The sequence below is a fragment of the Hyalella azteca genome, unplaced genomic scaffold (assembly GCF_000764305.2).
Source record: "Hyalella azteca isolate HAZT.00-mixed unplaced genomic scaffold, Hazt_2.0.2 contig4152, whole genome shotgun sequence".
NCBI classification, from domain to species: domain Eukaryota; kingdom Metazoa; phylum Arthropoda; class Malacostraca; order Amphipoda; family Hyalellidae; genus Hyalella; species Hyalella azteca.
The window spans coordinates 233,667-261,133 of NW_025934377.1; the positions used below are offsets into that span (position 1 = coordinate 233,667).

A 27,467-nucleotide genomic window follows, 5' to 3' on the forward strand; every position below is an offset into this window, starting at 1 on the left:
TTGTAAAAGTGTCGAAGATTAGGTTGTTTTACTCGGTCAACAATACGGGAATTTTTGAAGTAATGACCCTATGAAAATACTATTGAAACATATTTTTGTTTAATACAGAATGTTAGAAGAGATTTATATTTAGAAGCATAATTAGGCAGGATTTGCAGTGCATCAATCGATATTAATTAATTAACAGTGACGACTTTTTGGAAGGTAATTTCATCTTGCAAATAACTTTTTAGTTGTGTCAATGATGCTGATTCTCTCAGAGCTCTTGATTGTAACGGTATGAAACATCAAAGGTATTCCTTATAAGTCTGAGACAGATAAGATATTCTTTAGTATATTTTTTCGATTAGAAGTAAAGATTATCGTTGAACCGTCGACTGCTCGCCGATTTTCATCATAAACTTCCATGCTTCTTTGACCTCACAATATCGACGGTCCTATAGTTGAGTACAGGAGTATCGATGCTGCGTCAGCCGTAGCTTGACACTTGATATGTTTGAAACAAATTCCAACTATTAAATACGATACCGTTTATAAATTATAACAAAACGAGATGTAGATAACCCATGATGTTCATTCGCAGTCGTTGAAAAATAAATGAAGCCACCGCCTCATCGTTCGACAGGTAATGGAGATCATTCATGCAGGATGACGTTGAATGATCGATTAGACGCAGCGAACTCTATTACGCATGCAACCTTCATCTACATGCCATTAACATGGGCACTAAAATCCGGAGCAAGAAAAAAAGGCGCATGATTTTCCTCTACAAATGCGCTGTTGAGAATTAAGGACTTCATGTTTAGACATGACATCCGCGGTAAAAAGTATGAATTTAAATTACCGAAATTTAAAACGGTCTAGTCTCTTGGTTTTCTTTGTTTACTAAAGCTTACAAGGGAGCTTCTCTGACGGGGCCTTGAATACATCAAATTCGAGCTGCCTTTCAATGTTATGCAAGCTCTTACATTCAGTTTAATTTAAAATTATACTATTGCCACTGGCTACACTGTTAGAAAAACGGCGAAAAAACGGTCCCACTGGCATTATAGTGGCCGGGCGCCGCGTGAAAATAAATTGTTTCGCCGTTTTTATCAGATGTTTCACGGATTTCTAGTGTTAAATTAGAATAAAAACGGCAACACGGTGTTTCTTTTCACGTGCCGACCGGCCACTGAAATGCCGGTAATACCGTTAACGGTAATTTTTCTAGCAGTGTATATGGCAGTAATTGAGGAGCGGTTTAACCTTAGCAGCAGGTTAGGCAGGCTAAACAATTGACAGCAGGTTATCCAGGAGTGTCAGGCTAAACACGGCATGCAGGTTAAGCAGACGTTACACTGGCCGTTTGTTCTAACGTTCGTTTTCGTATCCCAGAGAAATGAACATGTGTATGGAATTTAAAGTTTTTAATATCATAGCTGCTCATCGAACATCGGATTTAACATGCTTAAACCCACTTACATGGACTATAAGAAACTAAAATGTCACGATCTCGTTGATATCCCATTACGATGGATAATATGAACAATCATTCGCATTTAATCTAAACATATTTCCTGTGGCAGTTTTCAAACACTCTCTGACAAACAGGGGATTGGAAATAAATCCCCCATCACATCGGGATTAAGAAGAATGAAAAAAATTAGCGATCGCTCACCAGAGGCTGAGTATCGCTGACGTCGCCATTTTCGAGGACGAGACCTGCGCGACACCTTGTCTTGCAAGTCGAAACTTTTGAGTACGGAAAATAAATTTTTTTTTGTACACGTACATAAAATACTGAATAAAACGCCACAAATTTGCATTTAAACAAGAAATTAGGATTGGTCTGTAGCCAAGAAACTTCAACATGAAATTGGAATCATTTCTGGATAAGTTTTAAGTTAGTAATAATAAAATTATTTCCTTCATAAAGCCGGAAAAAGAATTACATTTTGGTCTGGAATGCTGTCCAAAATTCGGGCAAGATAATTCAAGTGAAGGTATCAGCAGTACAGCACAACGACAAAGATATTTATGAATTGAGACTCCTCCACACTTGCACTCTAATTTATTAAAATTCACTTTAAAAAGTATCGGTACTTACGAATTGATTCATGATCTGCTCGCTCTAAAGTCTAAGGCGACGATGATTTTCAATAAGGTACCCGCGTCGGGATATAAGAAAAACAACGCTTCAGCAGAAAGAAATTATAAAGATTAGAATAAAAAGAGATGAGAGAAAAAGGAGATAAAGTATTCTAAAAATTGCTCTGACCTACACCGTTCCTGGGTAATTTCCATTGCATTTAATCTCTGAAGGTTAGAGAGATCGTTTTTCTTATTAAGTTGAAAGAGTTTCAAGATTTTTACTTCTGCTCTCGTTGCATTTATAGACTTTAAAAAATGATATTCCAAGCAGATGTAAATCACTGGCTTCGAATTAAAAATTCATTAAAATTCATTACTTCCGCATCACAATGAACTAAATACATCAAGTAGCAGGAATATTTTAACTTCTGCTCTTCACATCGATGTGGATAATGAGATGACCTCTAACTCCTTTTTCGCAACGAAGGACTCTTAGGATCCTGGAATAGTCATTTATTAGCTAAAATACTGTAACCAGATTTAAAATCACCAGCAAAGACCCTTAACGAAGCAACAAAAATGGCTTTGCTCAAAAATGTCTTTGTGTAATCACACGCGCCGGTCCCCTGACTGGCATCGCACTGCTCAGCAAGAAAGCACTGCTGAACAGGAATGGGCGGCTGAGCCAAAAGCGACTGCCGGACAGAAAAGGACTGCCGAATAAGGACAGCTGAGCAGAAAATGACTGCTGAGCAGAAAAGAACTGCTGAACATAAAAGACTGCTGAGCAAGAAAGGACTGCTGAGCAGGAATGGGCGGCTGAGCCAAAAGCGACTGCCGGACAGAAAAGGACTGCCGAATAAGGACAGCTGAGCAGAAAAGAACTGCTGAACATAAAAGACTGCTGAACAAGAAGGGACTGCTGAGGAGGAAGAGACTGCTTAACAAGAAAGAACTGCTGAGCAGGAAGAAACTGCTGAGCAGAAAATAACTGCTGAATAGGAAAGGACCGCTGAGCAGGAAGAAACTGCTGAGCAGAAAATAACTGCTGAGCAGGAAGAGACTGCTGAGCATGAAAAGACTGCAGAGCAGGATAGGACAGCTGAGCAGGAAGAGACTGTTGAGCAGGAAAAGACTGCTGAGCACGAAGAGACTGCTGAGCAAGAAAAGACTATTGGGCAGGAAGAGACTGCTTAACAGGAAAGAACAGCTAAGCAGGAAAAGACTGCTGAAAAGAAAGAGACCGCTGAGCAGGAAGATACTGTTGAGCAGGAACAGACAGCTGAGCAGAAAGAGACTGCTTAGCAGAAAGATACTGTTGAGCAGGAAAAGACAGCTGACCAGGAAGAGACTGCTGAGCAGGAAGAGACTGCTGAGCAGGAAGAGACTGCTGAGCAGGAAAGGACAGCTGAGCAGGAAGAGACTGCTGAACAGGAAGAGACTGCTGAGCAGGAAAGGACAGCTGAGCAGGAAGAGACTGCTGAGCAGGAAAAGACAGCTGAGCAGGAAGAGACTGCTGAGCAGGAAAACAGCTGATCAGGAAGAGACTGCTGAGCAGGAAAAGACAGCTGAGCAGGAAGAGACAGCTGAGCAGGAAGAGACAGCTGAGCAGGAAGAGACTGCTGAGCAATTAAGGAAATCAAAGTTGAATGCGCCTTTAGTCTCCAGAGCCCTATAGCCGGCAGCATATTCTCGGCCCGAGCTGATAGACTTGTGGTCGGCGCTCTAAGAAATAAGGTAATACAATTAAACTATTAAATTCTCTCAAATTTCATCCTTATCGACGGTACCAATGGGACAAGACGAGACATTCAAATAATTGTAAAACTTTGTCTAATTGAAATTGTGTTAAACATCGTTGAATGAATCAACAAGAAAAGAGATTGACAGCTCAAAAATTGACACAAATTGTCTCTTTTGAACAAATTTTAGATTGAATCTGAAATGTGAACTCAAGATTTCGTTATATTCAAACATGTTTCATTGGTAATTATACCAAGACAATTATTGAGCCATTAACACTAGACGTTCCTGAAAACACATTGTTGAAAATATATTGTTAAAAACACAAAACACAATATTGAAAAAATATATAGAAGGCAAACTGTTAAAAACACGATGTTAAAAACACAACCAGATCAGTGCTTGCATTGAAGAGGCCAACGCGTTGAGACAGCATAGCTTCAGCGACACAGAGGACTGCAGATGTGGCCTCTTAGAGGCGTCTGCTGTCGTCAAAGCCTCGGCGACAACAATAGCCTCGTCAAGACATGCACTCACGCACAAAACTACCGGCAGCGTTGCGCCTGCCTTCCGAGCTGTTCAAGGGAAACGTCTGCTAGGTACTCTTGACAACGAGACTCGCGCGTTCCTGGCCATAGAAGAGTGGTGACTGCTAGGAACAAAACCAAATTATTCGAACGGTTCTGGTGACGTCCACTTTTTATTTATCGTAAGTACAATCATTTACTATTGATATTTCAACCTGGAGGAGGTAACTTCGTAGTTTATGGGGCAATCCTAAAACTTCCTGGTTTGCAACAAGTATCGTTATTATCGAGATTCAACGAGATTTAAAAAAGCTTTATTTACTGATATTTTCACATCAGCCACTACTAAGGTATACGTGTTGAAACCTACATATGCGAGCACGGAGCGTGAATCTGGCGTTGAAAATCGAAGCGAGAAACTCTGAAATTATTTTAGAAACTTTTACCGAAAAAATGTTTTCCTCACTGAAAAAAGCTGTGAGTCTGTGAGAACAGCAATTATAGTTCTGACGGTATTATTGTCTACGCCTGAGATAAGGACAACAATGGCTGTGGCTATGCTCCATCGAAACAAAGTGCTATCTTTATCCATGCAAAATACCAGATTATTAGTATACATTTCCAATCACTAATTCATTTTAATGAGTGAAAGGTATTACATAATTAATAATGATGAGTTGAATTCCAAGCGACGATTGCCTTCCAAAAATTCAATCAATTTATACAATTCAATTGAATTCATGCAGAATGATAGTCGCGGCACAGGCACTGACTCATTTAAATAAAATTCAATTAGATAATAAAGTAACGAGTTTTCCACTGAAGCTGGCGTCCTACAGATTCCTCATGGTCTGTCAATTTGGGAGCTCATAAAGTGCAAATGCTAATTCCATCTCATGAATTGCAAACGAGTGATGGGCGACCGCAGTGAAGGACTGTAGGACGCGGTCCCACTGCGCAAATTTGCTCAGGAAATTATCCATTTCACTGTGAGCTGTGACAGGCAGCACCTAATGCTTCAGGAGTTTGAGAGTTTAGACAGTAATGAGGCATTACTAATTTAGGTGCATCAAATTTATGATTCGATAACAAATGATTAAGATTTATGGAACGTATTTTGAGCATCGTTTTAGCAAAATTTCCTAAAATAATTATTTACGGATATATAAGAATTAATTAAGGCAATGTTGAAATTTTCACTTAATTGAGTAAATTTTGATTGTACGCTTGTCTTTAGTCTCATGTTAGGCGGCGAAGTCGACGCTCATTGCCTTGATCCATATTATTATTACCTGGGACCATACTTTCAAAACTCGCTAAGTGAACGTATGTACTTACGCTCTATTTTCTTATCTATGATTGGTGGATTTTGCTTGAAAGGCCGTAAATGATTGGCCAATGAACTTACGATCTCTTAACTTTTTTTTGAAAGCATATAGGCCCTGAAACTTAATTACTTCTGTGAAGGCCTCCTGCCTGAACAGTATTACTACACATGTTAAATCATGTTTTTCTTTAATTTAAGTTTTTACGAATGCGTTTTCCTGTTGTTTTATTCAATTGCATGTTAACGCTTCTGTGTTCGTTTATTTAGGACTTTATACACTGGATTGGGCTTGTGTAACTCAGTGGAGCTTCCATGTTTAAATTAGTATTACTTCTAGCCTTTAAAGCTTGGCTTTAACTTCACATGCTTGCATGCCCCTATTTAACATCTGAGAGTACGAACGAACACACCTTGTACTATTTCAATTTCCAATTTATTCCTACTTGTAGTTCTCTATTAAAACTGTTGTCGATGATTCCTAAAAGAAAATAAATAGGTTAGTTATTTTGATTATTATTCGTAATTTCTTTCTGATCATACTAAAATAAACCGAGTTACAAGTTGAATTGATTACAAGATAGGTTATAACTTTTTATCTACTTTATGCAGGTAAAAATCCATCCAAACTCCAAACATGCAATCCATCCAACCTCCTGCAATACTATCAGCTTGTTCCTCTATTTGTTACCTGTCACTACATTTCATGTTATAGCTTAGCAGCTGAAGCGCTAGTAATCATAGGGTCACTTAACTAACTAACTACATTTCATGTTCTGTAACCCGCGATTTAATGGCGAGGATCGAGACATTTAACTTACGTTAGAGTGACTTATTCCTTTGAATTCAATATTATTACAGTGGGGGGAAATAAATATTCGTACACTTGAAAAATCGTATAATTGAGATTTAATTTCTTTTGATAGTATTTTTGAATACTATGCGTCTCTATACATAATTTAAATCACTTTTCCTGTTAAGTTTGTGTACTTACATGCATTAAAATACGATTTTTCAAGTGTACGAATATTTATTTCCCCCCACTGTATATTAACTACTAACTGTAGTAACTGTACTGATGTCAGTGATCTTTCCTGCAGTGCAAACAACTTTATTGTTTCATACTGGATACTGGGCGATGTTCATCAATTTCGTTTGACGCTCTAATAAAGTTTATTCGCTGCATGGACATCTCTTACTAGGAGATCGGATTTATGGCCAATCATCAAAACTGGTAACGGAACTCACGCTGTTGAATATTTTTAGAGGATTCAAGACATGAAAACTCAAGAAAGTCAACTTTTAGTTTGCTGGCGATTACTCGCTATAGTAGCCAGGGGCCGTATTAGCGTAATACGTATAAGTATTGTACGGAGCTGCAGATTTTTTGTTTGAGATTGCTGATTTAGCTCAAAAAAGTCTTTTAATTGGCTAGCGGAATTAAAAACTCATAAATATTTTTGATAGTTCGGTCCAGGCGTGCGAATAGCACTGACTACAATGAACATATTTATTTAGGCAAACACGACGCTGAGTAGAGACTTTAAGGTGAAGCATGTTAATTACTTTGAACGTTGGACCAACAAGATATAGCGAGCAGCAATTAGGGAAGTTCAGGTAGGTCTCACTGACAGGACTCTACTGACAGGACTCTACTGACCGACGTGCGAGCCTCACGTAATTGCAGCATCCATCAATCTTTGGCCTCGTCCAAAATTGAACTTTGCTCGGAGAGTTCCTCAGCTCCGTGTCCAAGCTGCAGGGTATTGCAGCTGATGATACTAGTTGAGATTTTTAGAGGGGACAGATAATGATTTTTAATGATTTTTTTTTTTCAAAAAGTTTAATAGTTTTTCATAACTACAATCGCAAAACTGAGATGACCTACGTCCTACAGGTAGATCTACAAAGGCCCGACTATTATTAAACCTGAGCGGTGGTTGGCAGATGGACTGGCAACACCTTAATTATCTGAGAAAAATAAAGCTATTATTATCAGATTATTATTATTACAGACTACTGTTATTGATTAGAATAGAGATCACTAATTAACAATCTTCGTTAGTTGTAAATATTTTTGACGAACCGTTTGTTAGTTTATTTCTTTAAGGTATATTTCTTATGCGCTCGTGTGGTTCGCTTGTTTATCCGACCTCTAAAATGTAAGGATAATCAACGACGCATCAAATTGTTTCATGCTGTCTCAGTTGTTCGTAGCCCGCGTTAAAACTGCCCACAATATTTCGGTGCGTTAACTAATGCCTTCTGATAACTTGTTTATAGCTCTGATGATTATTTATTATATTTGAATATCATGATCCTACATTAAAGTTTATTGGGTTAATACTTGTATATTCGTTCTTGCAGATACGCCTTTTCATTTGAAAGAAAGGAAATTCGTGGTCGGAATTATTTTTATCCTAAAACCTGAACGCGGACATACGTCAACCCAAACTTAGCAAAACGGCTAGCGTTTTACATTATTATTCCTAACACTTTGTAGCATAAAACTCGTGCAATCATTTCTGTGCTTCAGATTTCAAAGTTTTATCTGTAGACAAGAAGAGACAAGAAGGGGGAACATCGCTCAAGAGTTTCAAGTTGGATTTAATTAAAGCTATGCCGGGGAGAGAGCATTACGTTGTCATGGTAACATGAAACTTGTAGAGACCTAATAAAGAATGCATAATCTTTCCCTCAATAAAGTAGTAACTGGCAGTGATCTCGGCTCGGGAAGGGATGTTATTTAGCTGGTAATACTCACAGCTGTTTTATAGCAGGCCAATTAAGTCCTTTAACTCGGCCGACTCAGAGACGGACATAATTATCAATATACAACGATACGCACTCTTCATTTTGAGAGCTTCGGTAACTTGAAGAAATTACACTCCTGCTCTGAGGGCAAACTTGGAATTATCAATTGCTGTAAATTATAGTTTATTCGACTTTTATTCAATAATATCACTGTTATTTCAGTCTGGGAATGGGAAATTATTCTTATTTGATGGACAGCGGGAACAATGTGAGTGTTTATAACGGACCTCGGATGGCGTATGCTTCATTGCAGGGGAACTGAAGCAATTTACTGTAGCAATTGACTCAATCAACCGTTAATTAGACCATACAATGGGGCAAGGGCTGGGCATTAAGAGGACTCTCCGATAACTCATCAAGAATGATAGGGACTTAATTTTGATCTGTCCAATTTAGAATGTGAGTTGAGTTACAGCCCGGCGTGCTCGGCCATTCGCATGCGCTCGAAGTCCATCAGTATAGCATTACAGTTTCTTTAATCTTTACACTAACAAGTACGCGATTAATACTACTAACATAGTTTCTGTAACAAATTGTCATTATATTTACGCCAAACTTACGCTCATAATGAACAAAAACTAAAATGAATATAGTTTCAAAGCCAATGGCCAATTTTGCTGAATAATAACATTTATTTTATTTATCTAAAATTATGCGTTAATTGAAATTAGGAAAAAATTTTATGCAAAGCCATATGGTTATTCAAGAAACACTTCCTCTGAGTCGAGCATATCACAGCAGTTTTTGCAGTGGCTTTAGTGGTGGCAGTGACAGCAGTACAGGCAGCGGTGGCAGTGACAGTTGTACATGCAGCGGTGGCAGTGACAGCAGTACAGGCAACGGTGGCAGTGACAGCAGTACAGGCAGCGGTGGCAGNCTGTAGAGCAGGCAGAAACTAAAGAGGCAGCAGTGGCAGTAGTACAAGCAGTGGTGACAAGGGCTGCAGTGATGGCAGTAACTGTAGAGCAGGCAGAAACTAAAGAGGCAGCAGTGGCAGTAGTACAAGCAGTGGTGACAAGGGCTGCAGTGATGGCAGTAACTGTAGAGCAGGCAGAAACTAAAGAGGCAGCAGTGGCAGTAGTACAAGCAGTGGTGACAAGGGCTGCAGTGATGGCAGTAACTGTAGAGCAGGCAGATACTACAGAGGCAGCAGTGGCAGTAGTACAAGCAGTAGTGACAAGGGCTGCAGTGGTGGCAGTGACAGTAGAGCAGGCAGATACTACAAGACACCAGTGGCAGTAGTTGCGGCGGTAGCTGAAGATTTTCTAACTTGCGCACGTTATACGATACACCGACGCACTCAGCAGCGCGTCTTAGCCTGTTAGCTGTGACGGGATCGTTCAGCCGTGGCAAGTACTTCTGATTTATGCCCTAGGGAGAATGTAAACTATATGCAGCGGACATAAAAAAACAGCTGCTGTTATTCAAACGTCGAGTTGTTATTTAAGTGTTATCCTAAAAAAATATAATAGTAAAAATTAGGTAAAAATTATTGCATTGTCTAGTCACGGACGATCCGTAACGTTTTCCAAATGAAAAACTGCAAAAATTATAATCTCTGCGACACAAAATTTTTCTGTCAGCATCGCCATTGACCATTTTCCTTTTTTTGGTAATTCATTAACCCCCGTATAATATTTCTATTCATCAGGTATTTATGTAGTGCACAGAACATGTAAATTAGTTTTAGCTATAGAGAATATAAATTTCGTGTACTTCCGGTAAAATAGAACACTTGACTTAAAAAATCATTTGAGACTTATTTGTCATTTTTCACGACTCCTTTTGCCTACAGCTGTAGCTATACCGTAACGAAACCTAATACACATTAAATAAACAGATTCTTGAGCGAACTACATAGATTATTTTGACCCGAAACTTGAACCGAGATCATCCCTGCACCTGCTGGGGCGTCTCTCGAATGCGAGACATGCACAAGTCACCAAACTTCTCAACAACTCAGAGTCCAGTTATTATTTATTATTATTGGAGTCCAGTTGATGTTAGGCCGTACTTCAGTAAGTTCACCTTGTATGCATAACAAGTTGAGAGCAATTAAAGTTGAAACAATCTAATAATTGGTTTAATAAACAATCTAATAATTGGTCTTGGCAAGCTGTTAGCACGACTACACATGTAAATGATTAATGTGGGGCAGCCGGCAGGTTATATAATGACTAATTGACATATGAACTTATTGTGATATTTCTCATATTTTTATGAGAAAATTTACGTACTGTAAACAAAAATATATTTCGAAACTTACTTAGTTATTAAAAACAATATATGCTCAAGCAAAATATTCCGTGTATACTTTACAACATGGGAAAGCGAAACGATTATCATGGTCGAGAAGCAGTAGACCAAGCAACAGATGGTAAAGCATAACAAGATGAAAGTTCCTAGCCGACAGTTTGCCGGTGTAGTTGAAAAAGATACAAGTAGCGACCTGCCCCTGGCACCGACAGCCAAAAGCCAGAACCTCGTATTGAGTTCTGGGCAAATGAAAGGTAAAGTTTAGCTGCACTTGAAACGGCTCCTTAAAAATCAGCAGGGGAAAGTCAATGGGGCTAAAAGAATATCAAAGGTCTTGGCTGCGCTGCCATGTAAAAAACTTAAAATTAGATTGAATTACAGAATAACAATATCTCATTTTATCATATTTTATTATAATTAGCTAGAGAACTAATATCTACCGAGTTCGCAGTCTCACGAGAATGTGGTTTTCGTTTCAAATGAAATCATAATGTTGCTGGATGACTTATAAATGTATATGCAATATAGAAGAACAAATTTCAATGGGGAAAAATTATTCTCCAAGAAAATAGAATGGAGCTCCTCAAAGTCCTGGCCAGTATGCATCCGGGAAATTTGACCGGGAAATTCCATACATAAATCAAAGGTTTTGCAGACTTCCTAGCCTCCCATGAAGCTGAAATTGAAGATTAAAATATGCGACGCATTCTTGAGATCCCCAATATTGTTAATATTAAGAAGAGGCAAGCGTTGAAGCCGCTGCGACGGAGCTAAGCAGATTGTAGCAATTCTCCATCGCAATTCTGAGCAATTCTCCATCGTACGAGATTCTTAGTTTTGTTAAAGAGTGAAAACTACCACAATTGCATTGAAAGAAAAATATAAACAAATTTATGGGACAAAATATAAAATTATACATTTTACTTTGGTCGCAATGAATGAAACTGAATGAACTTGTCGGCACTTGCGTGGAAAACTCGTCCGTAAAAGAACGATGCGAGGCTAACTTGCCGATTGTGGAGGGAGCTTTATGAGTACTTAATAAAGGTACGAACATGAGTGCTGGCGGGAAAATTTTTAATTGGGCTTTTTAATTTTATAAGCTTACAATTGAATAAGAGAAACTAACTCCAACACAATTCTCATGCAAGAAGCACTAGGGTTATTAAAATGATAACGATACAAATTGGGGGGTGGAAACAAGATAAGATTTGTATTAGTTAACAGACGCCAGGTTTTGGTTCGGAATTAACGAAAAGTATACACCCACGTCGCCTCGCCTCACGAAGAGGCGGTAATGGATAATTATTTTCTTGGCTAAGAAAATAATGGACGGCAAGCCGGGAAATTTTTAAGAGAAACTCTCCCTCGACCGATGATTAATGCGGGGCAGAAAGTGAACTGAGGCTCGTGGAAACGTCGCTAAAAAAATTTTTCGGAAGAATTCCGGGAACGTGAATTCATATTAAAAATTAATTTATATTCAATATGATATTATATTGAACATAAATTTATATTATACAAGAACTTGTACTGAACTTGAAATAAAAATCCCCACTTAAGATTATGTCTACTGTCGATTAGGCACAAAAAATGCTATGACCGAAATCTTCAATTAAAATTTTGCTAAATTTTCTGGACTTGCAATTTGCTGAACAAGTACGCTGAGAACGGAGCAGAGTGGAGCATTAATGAAGCAGGCATCACAGTCAGTGACATGGTATTACTATTGTTACATTATTTCACACACGTAATTTACTTGCAGCATTTACTACCCATTTATCGGTTGCAACAACATAATTAAGATTTACGCGCCTATGTTAAGACTAAATGTTTCATGCAATTTTTCGTCATACAGATTTATTGGTATGACGAAATAGTAGGTCTGAATTCTGACAATTATGAAAAAATGTTTCGGTTTTTGAACATAAATATAGAAAGAAACTACGTCAAGGACCAGCTGCAATATCTACGTTGAGGGTCGCAGTTGCTACGTCGTTAACCTGGCCCAGATTAGAACTTGAGACTCTTTTAAACTTGCTCTTTCACTGCCAGGAGGTCGTCAGAGAGTACAGATAATTTGTTCCGGAGTTTATAATGAGGTCACGGGCGCGCAAATTACGGGTTACGCAGATTACGCCGTAAAGGAACTCATAAAACTATCTTAGAAAACACTCATCAAGAAATTTTTTATGCTATAACATGATGAAAAAAATGGCTTAGTAATCCATGCAGTCAATAATTAAATCGCGATAAAATTGAATTTTGTGGGAATTTTATGAAATGGGTGGCAAATTTTTTCAGCGTTTGTGCATGAGGCATGGGAGTGTGGAGCAGAAATATAACATGATAACACCGCACTCAGAGAAATAAGTGAGTCTTTCTCCAAACAACGACGCACTTTTGCCTTGTGTGGCAGAGACTTATTTTCTCTCCATTTTTAAACTCTCTATTTTTCTACGTATCTTCAGAAATTCCCATATTTGTCATCCATGAGAAAGATGTAGTAGTTCCAAACACAAAAAAGTAACACGAGTTCATTAATCATATAAAAAACTTTCACTAAACTTATTGTTCACACTAAGAAATGTTGAACTAATATAACATTTGGCCGCCGAAGAAGCGATGCGTTGATGTCGCTCAAGATGCTCTAAAACACATGACTGCACCACGACACATGAGGGCCGATGTTGCGACGCTCCATGCAGCCTATTTTGCAGACAAGAGAGGCTATTCAAGCCACGCACAGTGCCCGTAAGCAACATTGCTCATAAGAAACGTCAACACGAGAACAAAATACCGCTATTGTTTAGGATAAACTTCGCTGCCAGCGCCGCTAGCGGAGTCGTAAAGATCAGAGGCGGCCTGACCAAACCGCCTCCAAAAACCCGCCACTGAACAAACAATAGCAAGTAAAAGAAGCTGCGGGTGAACGTAATCGGGGTAAAATATTGCCGAGACTTGGTCAGGAAAACTGAGTAAAACTGCGCGGAAATGTCATCCGGGGGATACGGAGGGTTACGAAGTATACGTGATTAGTGAGGAATGGTGAAGGAATGAACAAATGATGGAGATAACTGCAAATGGAAAGTGGAGTGAACGATAAATTGAGAGCGGAGTGAGCGATACATTGAGCGTGGAGTGAACGATGTATTGAAAGTGCAGTGAGAGATAAATTGAGAGTGGAGTGAACGATGAATTGAGAGTGGAGTGAACGATGAATTAGGAGTGGAGTGAACGATTAGTTGAGAGTGGAGTGAACGATGAGTGAACGATGTATTGAGAGTGGAGTGAACGATGTATTGAGAGTGGAGTGAACGATGTATTGAGAGAGGGGTGAACGAAATTGAGCAAATAATATTGTAACCTGGCCGAGGTCGAGGAAAGCCAAACTATGAAACATTATAATAAACAATCTCATTATAAACAAATTACATGAAAAAGAACAAAAAAGCTATAAGAAAAAGTTAGAAATGAATAATTGGAACAAGAATTGAATGGACAGTGACTAAAAGTTTCCTCAATTGAAAGAGGAGCAGGTATCAAGCGGGATAAATAGTCTATTAGTACACAGATTTGTCAAAGCCAAGCTATGAACAATGAGGCATTTCAATGAGGAGAACTTCAATATCGGAAACTTATTTTCCGTGAAGTTTTTCTTATCTAAATTTCATCAGCGAGAAGAAAAACCCGAAAGAGATACTTAAATGTTGTGGGCAAAATCCCTAGATATTAAAATATTTTGGAATAAAATCGATGATGACAAATTTTCAATGACTATCAAGTGATGATCTGACACTTAAATTTCATAGTATGTGTGCAAGAAAATGGTAAATTTCGAGGAATAGAAAAAATGTTCACGACTGACCTTGTTGAGTGAGACAACTTCAGCAGGGACCTGCAGACACAGGCGTTGATGGTAGAGCTTACGGTACCACTGCAGCACTCCGGCATTAAGCGCCCACCACGAGCCTGCTTTTTCGCAAACTTGAAGCTTAGGCAGATATATCGGATCATCAGCAGTGGATGCTGAGAAGCTGTCAAAATCATCGTGGCTGCCCTCAATTTCAGGGGTTCTGTCCCGGATACCGTTGTGGCTCGACAGCGTTGTTGGTCGTGTTAATATTTTGGTAGTGATTAGTGCCGGAGAAGTGGGCGAGGTAGTGGTTAGGGCAGCAAAAGTGGACGAGGCTGTAGTTAGTGCCGGAGAAGTGGGCGAGGTAGTGGTTAGTGCAGCAAAAGTGGACGAGGCTGTAGTTAGTGTCGGAGAAGTGGGCGAGGTTGCGGTTAGTGCTAAAGAAGTAGGCGAAGTAGTGGTTAGTGCAGCAAAAGTGGACGAGGCTGTAGTTAGTGTCGGAAAAGTGGGCGAGGTAGTGGTTAGTGCAGCAAAAGTGGACGAGGCTAAACTTAGTGTCGGAAAAGTGGGCGAGGTTGCGGTTAGTGCTGGAGAAGTGGGCAAGTTTTTGGACGAGACTGCCCGGAATCCAGCGACATCGCTTGAAACTACGGAGGGATGTGTGGCCGTATGTTTAGTGACGTGAAAAGTAACTGGACTGTTGTTGTTTGTGAGCGATGTTCCTGAGTGCGAAAAATCTATTTGTTCATTCACTTCGTCTCCTCTAGGGCTCTGAGGAATCTCCTCAGACCGAGGGAGAAGATCAATAAGAGGGTCCGATTGGAGGTTCGATTCAGAATTGGATTCATCGACAGAAAGATAAGGATTTTCTGTCCAGTTTTGCCTCCGCCTTGACTCGGCAAGGAGAGCGGCGTAGGTGGAATTGCAGGAGAGGCTCTTAGGGCCCGGGCCACAGCAGCTTGTTACAGATGATGAGCGAATGCGAGGCCTCGCGTCCAAACGATCAGTCAAGTCGGCGGCGCAGGAAAACGATCGCGTCGAAGTTTTAGTGCAAAATCGAGGACTTTTTGACTTTTCTCTCGATAAGGGGGAGTATTCGAAGTTTGAGCTTTTCGATTTGACGAAATGAGGGACCGAAGCGTTCAAATGCAAAGAACTGGATAGCTTTTTTAGAAATGAGAAGTTTCTTAAAAAATTGCAGATTGTAAATTTTGTCTCATTTTGAGTAGATACAAGAGGACAAGATTTCGGTATAGAAATTCTTTTACTATTGTTTGATGTGGATGAATAAACAATTTCATTTTTCTCTTCCATGACTGGCAGACCTCTTGCCACGACTTGTGCGTCATTTCTGTCCAAGCTGCCAGGGCTTTTTTGTCCGCACAGAAAACAAACCTCGCTCTTATGCCCAGACGAATTAAGGGGGTTATCTAGAAAAGGTTTTTGAGACATGATCGCCACAGCGTCCCCGAAATTTTTTTTCGCGGCCGATTTATTGGAAGCCCTCGCCGATGACCATGACATGATACTTCCATTTTTCGATTCAGGGGCTAAAAAATAACTTACTTTTTGTTCGGTAGAATTAGTGCTGCCGGCAATTGAAGGCGATGGAAGGTCACCAGCGTCACCGACTTTTTCTGTCTTATCCAAAGCCGATGCAGAATAAGCAACACCGTCCAAATTTCTGCAGTTCGAATCAGCATCGTGATCGCTCAGAGACGCGACACTCTCACCGGTTCGAATGACAATTGTCACCTTGCGCTTTGAGGCTTGAGAAATGTTTTTGGAGTGTGAGCTACTTTTTCCAGGCGCCTTTCTTGACATTGGCGCTGAGATAAAGGTGGTCTCACTCACTTTCTGGGTAGGAAATTCGTGGAACTTACAGCTATAGGAACGAACGATGGCTGTCGCTTTCTGTCCATATTTGCTGTCATCAGAGTGCTTGCTCAGTCCCCCAGGTCTCCTTTCTTTTTCTGAGCAGACGCGTGAATCCTCTAGGAAATGCTCACTATTAAGCGTTTTGAATTCAGTTTCCTGCAAATTACCATCCGGAGACGAAAAACACTGATAAGCAGGCGATGAAGATACGTTTTTACATGCAAGCAAACCCGTATTTTTCTCCTCGAGCTCTACTGAGCCATGTCGTATCTGTTCCCGCTGAGAACACAGGAACGGGTCAAAATTTAGCCAATCTTCGATGCCATCGACAACCGGTTCTTGTTCCATATCAATGGTAGAACTCACGGGACCGTATGGTTCTTGCAAAAAGTTAATGCTGAGAGGATGAAGCAAAGCAACTTTGGACTTCACGACATCTTTTGAGTGCAGGGCAGCAACATCTTTTGTAAATAGCGGAAGACGACGTGAAAACAAAGCTGGCGGCTTCTGAGATGAGAAAGAGGCGATGTCGTCTCCATCAATGAAAGATTGTGAAGGGAGGTACGGTTCATCATTAGAAGGTGATGTATTAAATGAACCTGATAAGGATGAAAGGCATGATGATGTGTGGGATTGAAACGATGGTGATTTCTCAGTTTCGCTGTCGTTTAACGAAACCAACGACAGGATTGGACTGCTCATCTTACGCTCGCCTGACGAGTTCGTTTTCGTACCTTCCACATCCTGAACGACGCCACTCCTCCGACGGCCCAGGAAATCAAGCTTTGAAATACCTATTTTGAAATATAACACGTACCTCAACGCACGTACAAATCCTTAGCATAGACAAATTCTTCCCGTTCGATAACCGTTTTAATGTTAAATCACAGCGGCACTAGCTTCACTTTTATACATTATTTTGCAACAGTAGACGTCCGACACGCGCATGAAGGGAGTCCGGTGCTCATGCAGGTACCGCAATCTGTAGGAACGAAAAAAATATTGTTAAAAAAATAATAACGATTTATTCTTACATTGCAATAATTGTTAAAACTTGTGAGATCATATGAGAAATATTTCGTTTTAGTCTCACAACAGACTTCTTTATATAATATTTTGAAACGCGTCTGTGTAGAAGTTCTGCAAAAGTTGCATACAATCCCACTCACTAATAAAGCTAAGAACCCAAGTCTACATTCAAGGGTCGAGTCAGCACAAGGTTGCGTGGCGCAGCATACTAAACACGAGATCGGCGATCATCTTTGGTGTTTGCCAACACAAACCAACATCTGTACTACAAACAGTCGAAGCGAACGCAGGAAGATAGATTACTGTTTGTGTTATGGGATGCTATAGGAGCCGGGCGATTAATGGATTCATGTCGCAAACGCAAAACAGTGAATTCGCGAGACTACAACTGACAATTAACTCACGACCTCATAGGCAATGATGAAATGAAAGATACACATGATCAGGATGCAGTTTAAAGCTTGTTGTAAAAACATGGGCATGTTGCTTGCAATCAAATTGATTAGAAAGATGAGATGAAATTTAAAATTTTTATAATGTTCTTACATCTAAATTTTTTCGATAGCTGATTGCTGTCACTTTCCATTTTTTCAGTGCTCACAATTGTAAGGAGCATGAAAGCTACAGTATGTGTAAAAGAACAAATAAATTTTAGATACATGTAATTAGGCAAAATTTCTGGTGAATCATAATTGCAATGAATTTTAAGATACATACTTTATTGTGAAACAAGAAACAGGATCACGGAAACATTACACGACAGTCTCGGCCCACAGTCTGAGGGCTCTGCCTCGAGCTCTAAAGAAAGGCTAACAACTTGGAACAAGACACACACGAGAGCAGCGTAAGGCCAAATAAAGTTTAGGGTAACACGAGCTTATATACGAAAAATGAGCCTGAGGCCTGCAGCTATTCAAACCAAAGCGCTGGCCCAACCTGGTCGACCTAATGAAGGAAGTTTTGGGCCTGGACTCAGCTTGGAAACGTTCATACGTTCTACAGGCAGGGCTAAGGGTAAGCGTCAAAGGCGCTTGAAAGTAACTGATAGATTTGACGTGTCTGGTGATTTACGAGCAACATTTTTCTACGCATGAAATCTTTAAATTTCGTCGCACGAGGTTCTTACATTATATTTTATTCATTTTCAATATCAAAAGTCACTGATTCAGCTAAAATTAATATTAATCCACGAAACACATGTATCTTGGTTAAAGAACGCAACTATCTGTAGTAGTATAGTAGGTAAAAGATGGAAAAAAGTCTGGTTATTATTTCTAACTTATTTCGTTTATTGATAAAAAAATCCAGAATGAGTACCCTCTATCAATATTTCATCGTATCCTCTGTTACTAAATACCCTTCCGTCTCTCCTTCATATCTAGTATACTTTATCGCCATGTACCATCTACCTCCATGTACCCTCTACCTCAAAGTACCCCCTACCTCAAAGTACCCCCTACCTCAAAGTACCCCCTACCTCAAAGTACCCTCTACCTCAAAGTACCCCCTACCTCAAAGTACCCTCTACCTCCAAGTACCCTCTACCACCATGTACCCTTTACCTCCAAGTACATTCTACCTCCAAGTACCCTCTACCTCCATGTACCCTCTACCTCCAAGTACCCTCTACCTCCATGCACCCTCTACCTCCAAGTACCTTTTACCTCCATGTACCCTCTACCTCCATGTACCTTTTACCTCCATGTACCTTTTACCTCCATGTACCTTTTACCTCCATGTACCTTTTACCTCCATGTACCTTCTACCTTCACGTACCCTCTACCCCCAAGTACCCTCAACCTCCAAGTACGCTCTACCTCCATGTACCCTCTACCTCCCAGTGCCCTCTACCTCCCAGTGCCCTCTACCTCCAAGTACCCTCTACCTCCAAGTACCCTCTACCTTCATGTAACCTTTTCCTCCATGTACCTCTACCTCCATGTACCCTCTACCTCCATGTACCCTCTATCTCCATGTACCCTCTACCTCCATGTACCCTCTACCTCCATGTACCCTCTACCTCCATGTACCCTCTACCTCCATGTCCCTTGTACCTCCATGTACCCTCTACCTCTATGTACCCTCTACCTCTATGTACCCTCTACCCCCAAGTACCCTCTACCTCCATGTCCCTTGTACCTCCATGTACCTTCTACCTCCACGTACCCTCTACCTTCAAGTACCCTCTACCTCCATGTCCCTTGTACCTCCATGTACCTTCTACCTCCACGTACCCTCTACCTCCAAGTACCCTCTACCTCCAAGTACCCTCTACCTCAATGTACCTTGTACCTCCATGTACCCTCTACCTCCAAGTACCCTCTACCTCCAAGTACCCTCTACCTCAATGTACCTTGTACCTCCATGTACCCTCTACCTCCACGTACCCTCTACCTCCACGTACCCTCTACCTCCACGTGCCCTCTACCACCAAGTACCCTCTACCTCCATGTCCCTTGTACCTCCATGTACCTTCTACCTCCACGTACCATCTACCTTCATGTACCCTCTACCTCCATGTCCCTTGTACCTCCATGTACCTTCTACCTCCACGTACCCTCTACCTCCAAGTACCCTCTACCTCCATGTACCCTCTACCTCCATGTACCCTCTACCTCCATGTACCCTCTACCTCCATGTACCCTCTACCTCCATGTACCCTCTACCGCCATGTACCCTCTACCTTCATGTACCCTCTACCTTCATGTACCCTCTACCTCCATGTACCCTCTACCTCCAAGTACCCTTTACCTCCAACTACCCTTTTCCTCCATGTACCCTTTACCTCCAAGTACCCTTTTCCTCCATGTACCCTCTACCTCCAAGTATCCTCAATCTCTATTGCATGGTGAGTGCTCACAACTCTAAAGCGCCGTGCAGAACAAAGCGACTCGATGCAAGTCCTTGAGTAAATCTGAGCGCATGGATCTTGAAACGGCGCTGCGAGGTGGACTCCAAATGCAGCAGATGCTGCATCGCTAACAGGGACCATCATTTAATTAGTGCACTTCTAAGAGCTGGCCGCGTTCTCAAACATTTCAGTTCAACAAGAACCATCAGTTCTATGATCCTAAAAAATCTGGTCCTTTATCCCCATTTTGCAGTACTTTCAACCTTTAAAAATGCTCATACATGTAGTTAGATTATGTTCATTTTTTAGCGTATTTTCGAGCACATAACCCAAGGCTAGTAAGGCGAACACATAAGATAATTTGTAATGCACTTGGGAACAGAGCTACAGTGAAGCAGCTAGAGACATCGGTAGAAGCGCTGACTCTGGACGCACAGAAGTAAAGTTAATTATCATAACAGTTGGTAGCAGGACATGCAGTACAATGCTAGATGCTTAATAACAGACAGGGGTTTAACCAAATAAGGGAAACATCCGACATTTTTATACCGTAACTTTTGAAAATGTTATAAACAATGAACTTGTGACATATTTTTGTTTTATTGTTTATTGTTGCTGCTAATTGATATTTTATCCTGCATTTATATTTTAAATAAATTTTTGTGTCTATAACCTAACCTTTAATCTATAATAGCACACATTACTGACTTTCAAAGAAGCCAAATTGTAGGTGCCCGTATGGCAAGTGCTGTGACAGAAACTTCCTGATTGCTTGACGTTTCTAGAGGTACTGTCTCATAAGTAATGACGTAATGACGGCTTTTGAAAGCGAAGCAAAAACGTCCTCAGCAAAGCACAGGTCTAGCCAAAAGTTGAAGTTGTCTGAGAGAGACTTTCGGTACCTAAATCGAATTGTAAGGAACAATCGAAATGGACACCTACAGAACCCAGTTTCCATGAAGACTCCCCGCCGAGAGCTGCACAGATTTGGATTCTATGGAAGAGCTGCAATTAGAAAACCTCTGGTTTCAAATACAAATGCTTCAAAACGTTTGGAGTGGTGTAAAAACCTCCAGAATCGGTGCCTCGAGCAAAAAAGTGATTTTTTTCTGTCGAATCATTGTTTCCTTATTTCCAACCTCTGGCCGAGTTTACGTTTGGAAACAGCAAAACGAGTCATTTAATCTCAACTGCCTCCTCCCAACCGTGAAACATGGGGGGGGGAGATCTGTAATTATCTGGGGTGTTATTTCTTGGAAATCCAGCGGACCACTGATTTTTCATCATGGAAGAATCAGCAGCCGTGAGTATTTAGGAATTTTGGAGGACCAATTAAGTTCATCCAACGGTTCAAGCACTGTTTCCGGAGAGGAACGTCATCTTTCAAGAAGATAATGCCCCGATCCATAAAGCTGGAATTGTTGAAAATTGGCATGATGAACATTTTAATGAAGTTGAAGAACATGAAGAACATTTTAATGAAGTAGAGCATCTCAATTTGCCACCACAATCACCAGACCTGGGGCCATACTTTCAAAATTCGCTAAATGAACGTAATTACTTGCGCTCTATTTTATTGTCTATGATTGGTGGATTTTGCTTGAAAGGCCGTCAATGATTGGCTGATGAACTTACGATCTCTTTACTTTTTTTGAAAGTATGGGCCCTGAATATTATCGATCATTTATGGTCGACTTTAGAGATGCAAGTCAGAATTCGATTCCCGCTGCTATCGTCTTGAAAAAAAGCTAAAATGAGTTATAACTGATTTTTTCACGGACACGTTTAATTTCGCTAAAATTTTATAGCAGCAGATCAATAGCTTAAATCTGACCTCCTGACAATTGGTGCCTGAGGGACAACTGCCATACAGAACAGCAGGATGGTATGCACGCATGCGAGTCAATTGAAAAAATAACGGGTTTGACTGGTCTCGGCATTCGCCGAGTATGTTTCGTACACTATTAATGGTCTTCACAGATATCGTATAACTATTGCATGCGACGTTGCTAACGCCGATTATATGCCTTCCAAGATCAGAAGAAGAAATCTACACAAATCACAACTAAAACATCAGTGATCATACAGAATATCCAGTACATGCCAATTCTCTTCGCATTTGCCAGCAGCCGAGAGCGCCAATGCATTTTCGCCGTCGTGTCTCATGGCAAAGTTTGGCAGCTGCGTGAGAAAAAAACTCAATCTGCGACATCTGCTCCCGAGTGAGCAAGCCGAGACGAATTGATCGTTTTTTCAATGAAAATTAATGCGAGCTTCTCGTGGATCTAGCTGACAGCCAACGTATTTTATCGGTACAAAAGATGAGCAGCAAAAAGTTTAAGAATACATTACACAGGAAAAAATGTTAAAAAAATCTGAAATATATTGTACCGGCTCAGTGTTTTTTCCCCTTTAGCCCTTACCGTTTGTTCTTTGCTTTACTACCGTGGATCGCGTATACTGTAGTTACGTTACACATGCTGTACGTATGAACAGTACTCGAATAAGTCATAAACCATAACTCTTGATCGTTCGATTTCAGATCTTGATTTTTGATAACGATATCAGATCGTTCCTCAGACTCCTGTAAGTAATCAGTGGAAATAAATAGAGCACAACTCAATTATAAATATACTGGCAGCTGCAGTAGCATCAGCCACGTGCGCCCGAGACGGCGTTATTGCAGCGAGCGATGAAGTTATTACGTCAATGCCGGGGCAGGAAATGTGAAGAATTTCAATTACCGTCGGCAATGCGCCGCAAGGTTACGGCGCTCACGCTAAATGATGTGCCTGCAGCCACCCTCCAGACGACGTAATCCATAAGGCGGTTCCTCGCTCTCTGCTGCGTTTACTTAAAAACGCAGTTTATACAAAACAGGAAGCATGATTACTTACTGGAGGTGAATCTATAACATTCATAATTGTTTTCTCCAATAACAGTATATTTAAGAAAATTCCTGAAATATTCACAATAGCAGCTATCCGGAAATGATCCTCCGTTGTAGAGAAACTTGCAGCAGCAAGGCAAATCAAGTGCAAAATAATTCAATATCTTAAAGAATAGAATAGAATAGGAGTAACGGCATTGAAGAAATAGGCCCATGGCCTGTTGCCGATTCTTGAACTTTTCGTGACTTGATTCACAAGGGATCCGGCCTTTGGAACCTGATCTTTCCATAACTGACGATTGATTGAGATAGCTGCTGGACTTATTGCCTGATCCGTAATTTGCTAGGCCTTTTAAGACTGAACATATGCTCCTGCATAGCTTCGTCTAGTCTGTTTTTGAAGATGTTCATACTCGGAGCTTCAACGATGCTATCAGGGAGGCTGTTCCACATGTCGTGGACTCGAAGCGAGAAGAAATGTTGTCGCATGGATGTGTTCCAACGCTGTTTTTTTAGTTTATAGCTGTGGCCCCTGGTGTTGGTTCTTGTTTCAAATTCTAGTAATCCTTCTGGGACCTTGTACGAACACTTTGTTGTCATTCTTTATGTTCTTGGAGTACATCCTGGTAATCAACGGCGTGTTCCCCGAGTCCTACGCGTTCCCTAATTTAAAGTCGCGCCCGGCTCTAAATTTTGTTAAGGGGGTTCGATCCAATCTACCTATGACAGTTCTGGTCAAATTGGTGAGGTTGCAGGACGATTAAGCACAACAGAAATGGAGCAGTGAGTTGCGTTTTCGACATCGCAACAAGCTGTGAATATTCTGCGATGTTGAGAATCGGCAGCAGGTAGAACGGCCTAATAAATGCTGACACCACCATATTACTATTACAACTATCGCAATAAATCGCGGTACTATGATACAGTATTAAATACAAATACATTACTATATAAAACCAACCGCTTCATGCACTGAGAATAAATACAACTACCTCTTAGTACAAATTCTTCTTCGTTATTTAAAGACAATGCACTGAGGTGCTCAGTGCTCACCATGGGGCCGAATAAATTATAGTATTATTCTAGAATCTAGAACTAGCGACAAAATCCCTATACCTAAATTCGCCGAATCGTGAGGAACTCTTCGCGTTGCTAGAGACCAGGTAAAAGGTTACAAGTCTGTGAGATCTCCTCAGTACTCGAAAAATTGAACCTCGTGTGGATATTATCGCCATAAATCCCACTGGACCTTATATAAGAGTAACCCTTCGGAGCTCATTGCTAGCGCTGCATGAATGCGAGTAAAAGAGCAGCCACGCTCTTCATCATCTGAACCTGACAGATGAGTACAAGTTGTCGGTGGCACTACTGAGCAACCATGGCACTAAGAGCCTGCCAGCTTATTTTATGTGTGCAATTAACAAGAATTTCCTGGAAATCACGACTGGCAATATTTTATCATAAAAATTAACGGCATGTGTTAAATAACTTTTTTTTTATCTATACAGAATGTCATTTCGATATGAAGAAAAAAAAAACATTTTAGACATCGGCTGGAACACATAAATCGTCACAAAAAGATAGACGTAATTTGAATTGAATTATGTTTCAGCAAAAAAATCCGAAATTATGTTGCGAAGCAGAAGCGCTTGGAAACAAAGCTGTAGAAATAATGGCAGTTATTTATCACGCGCGCGCAGTAATTTATCAGACGGGGCGAGATGCATGAGGTGGTTTAGCGGACGCATCACGACCTGCCTGTAATTACGGAGGAGTGGGAGGCGGCCACCACTAAAACTATGGTTGGCCACCGATAAACCTCCTATAACGTTCCCAATACAGTAGCTAAAATGCGGCACAGAGTAACGAGTGCCCGCGGCCCTCCTAATATTACTCACAGGCAACGAGGCATCCATGATGGAGGCGTCTGTTTATGAGGGCTCTTAAATGAGGATAAGAGGAACGTGTTCTTCCCCTCACATGAATCCGACCAAAACGTGTTCGGCAAAACGACTGTCGCTTCGTAACTCGTAAGATTCAGATAACCTAATTTAAAATAACACTGGAAAACGTCGCCAGAAACACTCTTGCTTGGTTCTTTCCTCGTGGAAGAATCAAGCTTAAAACTTCAACTGGAGCACGACTCAAGAAACTGAATATTTAACGCCGGGCCCTACTGCAGTCCGTGGCACACTGTAGAATACATGTTCTACAAGATTCTTGGAACACGGTACTTGCCTAAAACATTTTTTTCATAGGTAAGTTCAAAATAATATATGTATTTAAATAGATGTGAATAAAAAATCAGCCCACATCAAGTTTTATTGTACCGCTATTAACTCTATTAGTTTTATTTTTAAACATAACTTTAAAACCTAATTAAATTTCTATTCCTGGACAGATAAAAGGCATTGCTTTTAGCAAAGCAATTAGTTGACGCCAAGACCTGATATGATTCCGAGCCCTGGCCGAAAAAAGACCGTAAATCTTACAATCCCCGGTGTATATTTCCAGACTGGGAAGTTCGAACATTTCTGCGCGCGAGGGCAGCCAGTCGTGATTAGCTGGCCGAATAGCGAGAGATCTCAGAGCCAATTTACAAGGCTCCTCATGCATTCCAATATTCCACGCGCCTGTCAGCCAGTGAAACTTGGTAATTTTTTTTTATGAGCGCGCAGGGCGAATGATGCGCATCAAGAAGATTTTGTTGACACATTGGAATAAAATTTGCTAATTTATCATCATAGGATGTTATTACTCATGAGCTTCTAAAACGGGTAAAAAGTTTTCATATATTAATTGTTAAGGGATAGAAGGCGCACGCATTTTAAACGTAGCTTCGACGCGAGGCAACACTATTTTGATAAGAAAAATTGCCTTTTATCCGAATTTGCTAACATAACGCTTGCTTCGACTTTAAGGAACTAAAATGCTAAAATAAAATGTGTGGTGACTGATTTGCGACACTGATCCAGCACAAGAGCATGTACTCTATTCAGGGTGCGACATGAATTTGTAGAATAAGGACTTATGAATGGATTATTTAAATTTAATATCTTGCTTAGATTAATATGAATATTGCGATTTATTGCTGTGTGTTTGAACTTAACACCAAGTTACGAGGACTATTCAGAAAACAGGGAAAGTTTTGTAATAAAACGAAATCTAGGTACCGGAAAAATATTTTATAATTATACTATTTATACTCGTATTTCACTCTAAGGAGAGCATAAGGCCTTGAGCTTCACGCCTCAGAGCTAAGAGAAGTGCTGTCAGTGGTTAAATAGTTTTCCGAAACACTATCTGTTAGTAACCTAATTTTTATGCTATACTTTCCGTGGACAATGACGGTGCCTTAGGGATTCTACTATCGTGAAAAATTATTGCCTATAATTCTCGTTGAGTTTAAACTTGGCCGCGAGTAACAAATAATCACATAATAATAGGCCACATCAGGCCTACACTTCAGAGCCGACATCACTATGTTATGTTATGTTATGTTATGTTAAATGTAATTTTTGGACAAGACGCATTCGAAATTTCTGAAGCAAATCAAAAACTTTAAGAAACCAGCCCAGTGCAGTAACAGCTAATGCAGTAATAGCTGTCACTCATGTTCTAACTGCACAGCTCGGCAGCTCAAGGTTCGTATGCAAAAATTACGAAAAAAGGCCCGGGTTTCATCTGGAAATGACGGCCGCCATTGCAGCGCCGCCGCTGAAATTGATGAAGCACCATTACGAGGATTGGATTACGGCAGTCAGTGCTACGGGCGGCGTTGTAATCCTTACGGCAGTAGTGCTACGGGGCGCGCTGTAATCCTTACGCGGCAGTAGTGCTACGGGCCACGTTGTAATCCTTACGGTAGTCAGTGCCACGGGCGGCGCTGTAATCCTTACGGCAGTATTGCTACGGGCCGAGCTATAGCACCAAGTATCCTAGCACTTATTAAATAGCAGCCTTGGTGACTTGGCCAGTAGCATTTCGAGCGTCTATGCTTGTTATAGTTAAGACTCCTTCATCAGCGCGTACATTAGTTAATTTGGTACGTCAATGCGAGCAAGGCAGACAAATGACATTGCATACAAATGTATGAGAGGTAGGGTAATGTATGAGAGACAGGGTAATGTATGAGAGGCAGGGTAATGTATGAGAGGCAGGGAAATGTATGAGAGGCAGGGTAATGTATGAGAGGCAGGGTAATGTATGAGAGGCAGGGTAATGTA

At 40.6% G+C, this 27,467-nt stretch overlaps 2 protein-coding genes across 2 annotated transcripts in view; one reads left to right on the forward strand and one right to left on the reverse strand.

The window, feature by feature from the left end:
• The window catches only part of LOC108673098 (nucleolin), a 90,862-nt gene that overhangs the window by 33,221 nt on the left and 30,174 nt on the right, over positions 1–27,467 (reverse strand). Inside the window, exon 2 of the mRNA XM_047879899.1 lies at positions 14,606–17,453. Within this exon, the coding sequence (XP_047735855.1) occupies positions 14,606–17,173 (2,568 nt within the window). The 5' untranslated portion in view covers positions 17,174–17,453. The remainder of the gene's footprint in view (positions 1–14,605; positions 17,454–27,467) is intronic.
• LOC108673100 (proline-rich extensin-like protein EPR1) lies at positions 18,914–20,368 on the forward strand. The gene has a single exon (XM_018160881.1). The coding sequence runs from the start codon at positions 18,914–18,916 to the stop codon at positions 20,366–20,368; it is 1,455 nt and encodes a 484-aa protein (XP_018016370.1).

Excerpts from the sequence above, each read along its gene's own strand:
- LOC108673100 (XM_018160881.1), top strand. The coding sequence starts at position 18,914 with ATGTACCCTCTACCTCAAAGTACCCCCTACCTCAAAGTACCCCCTACC.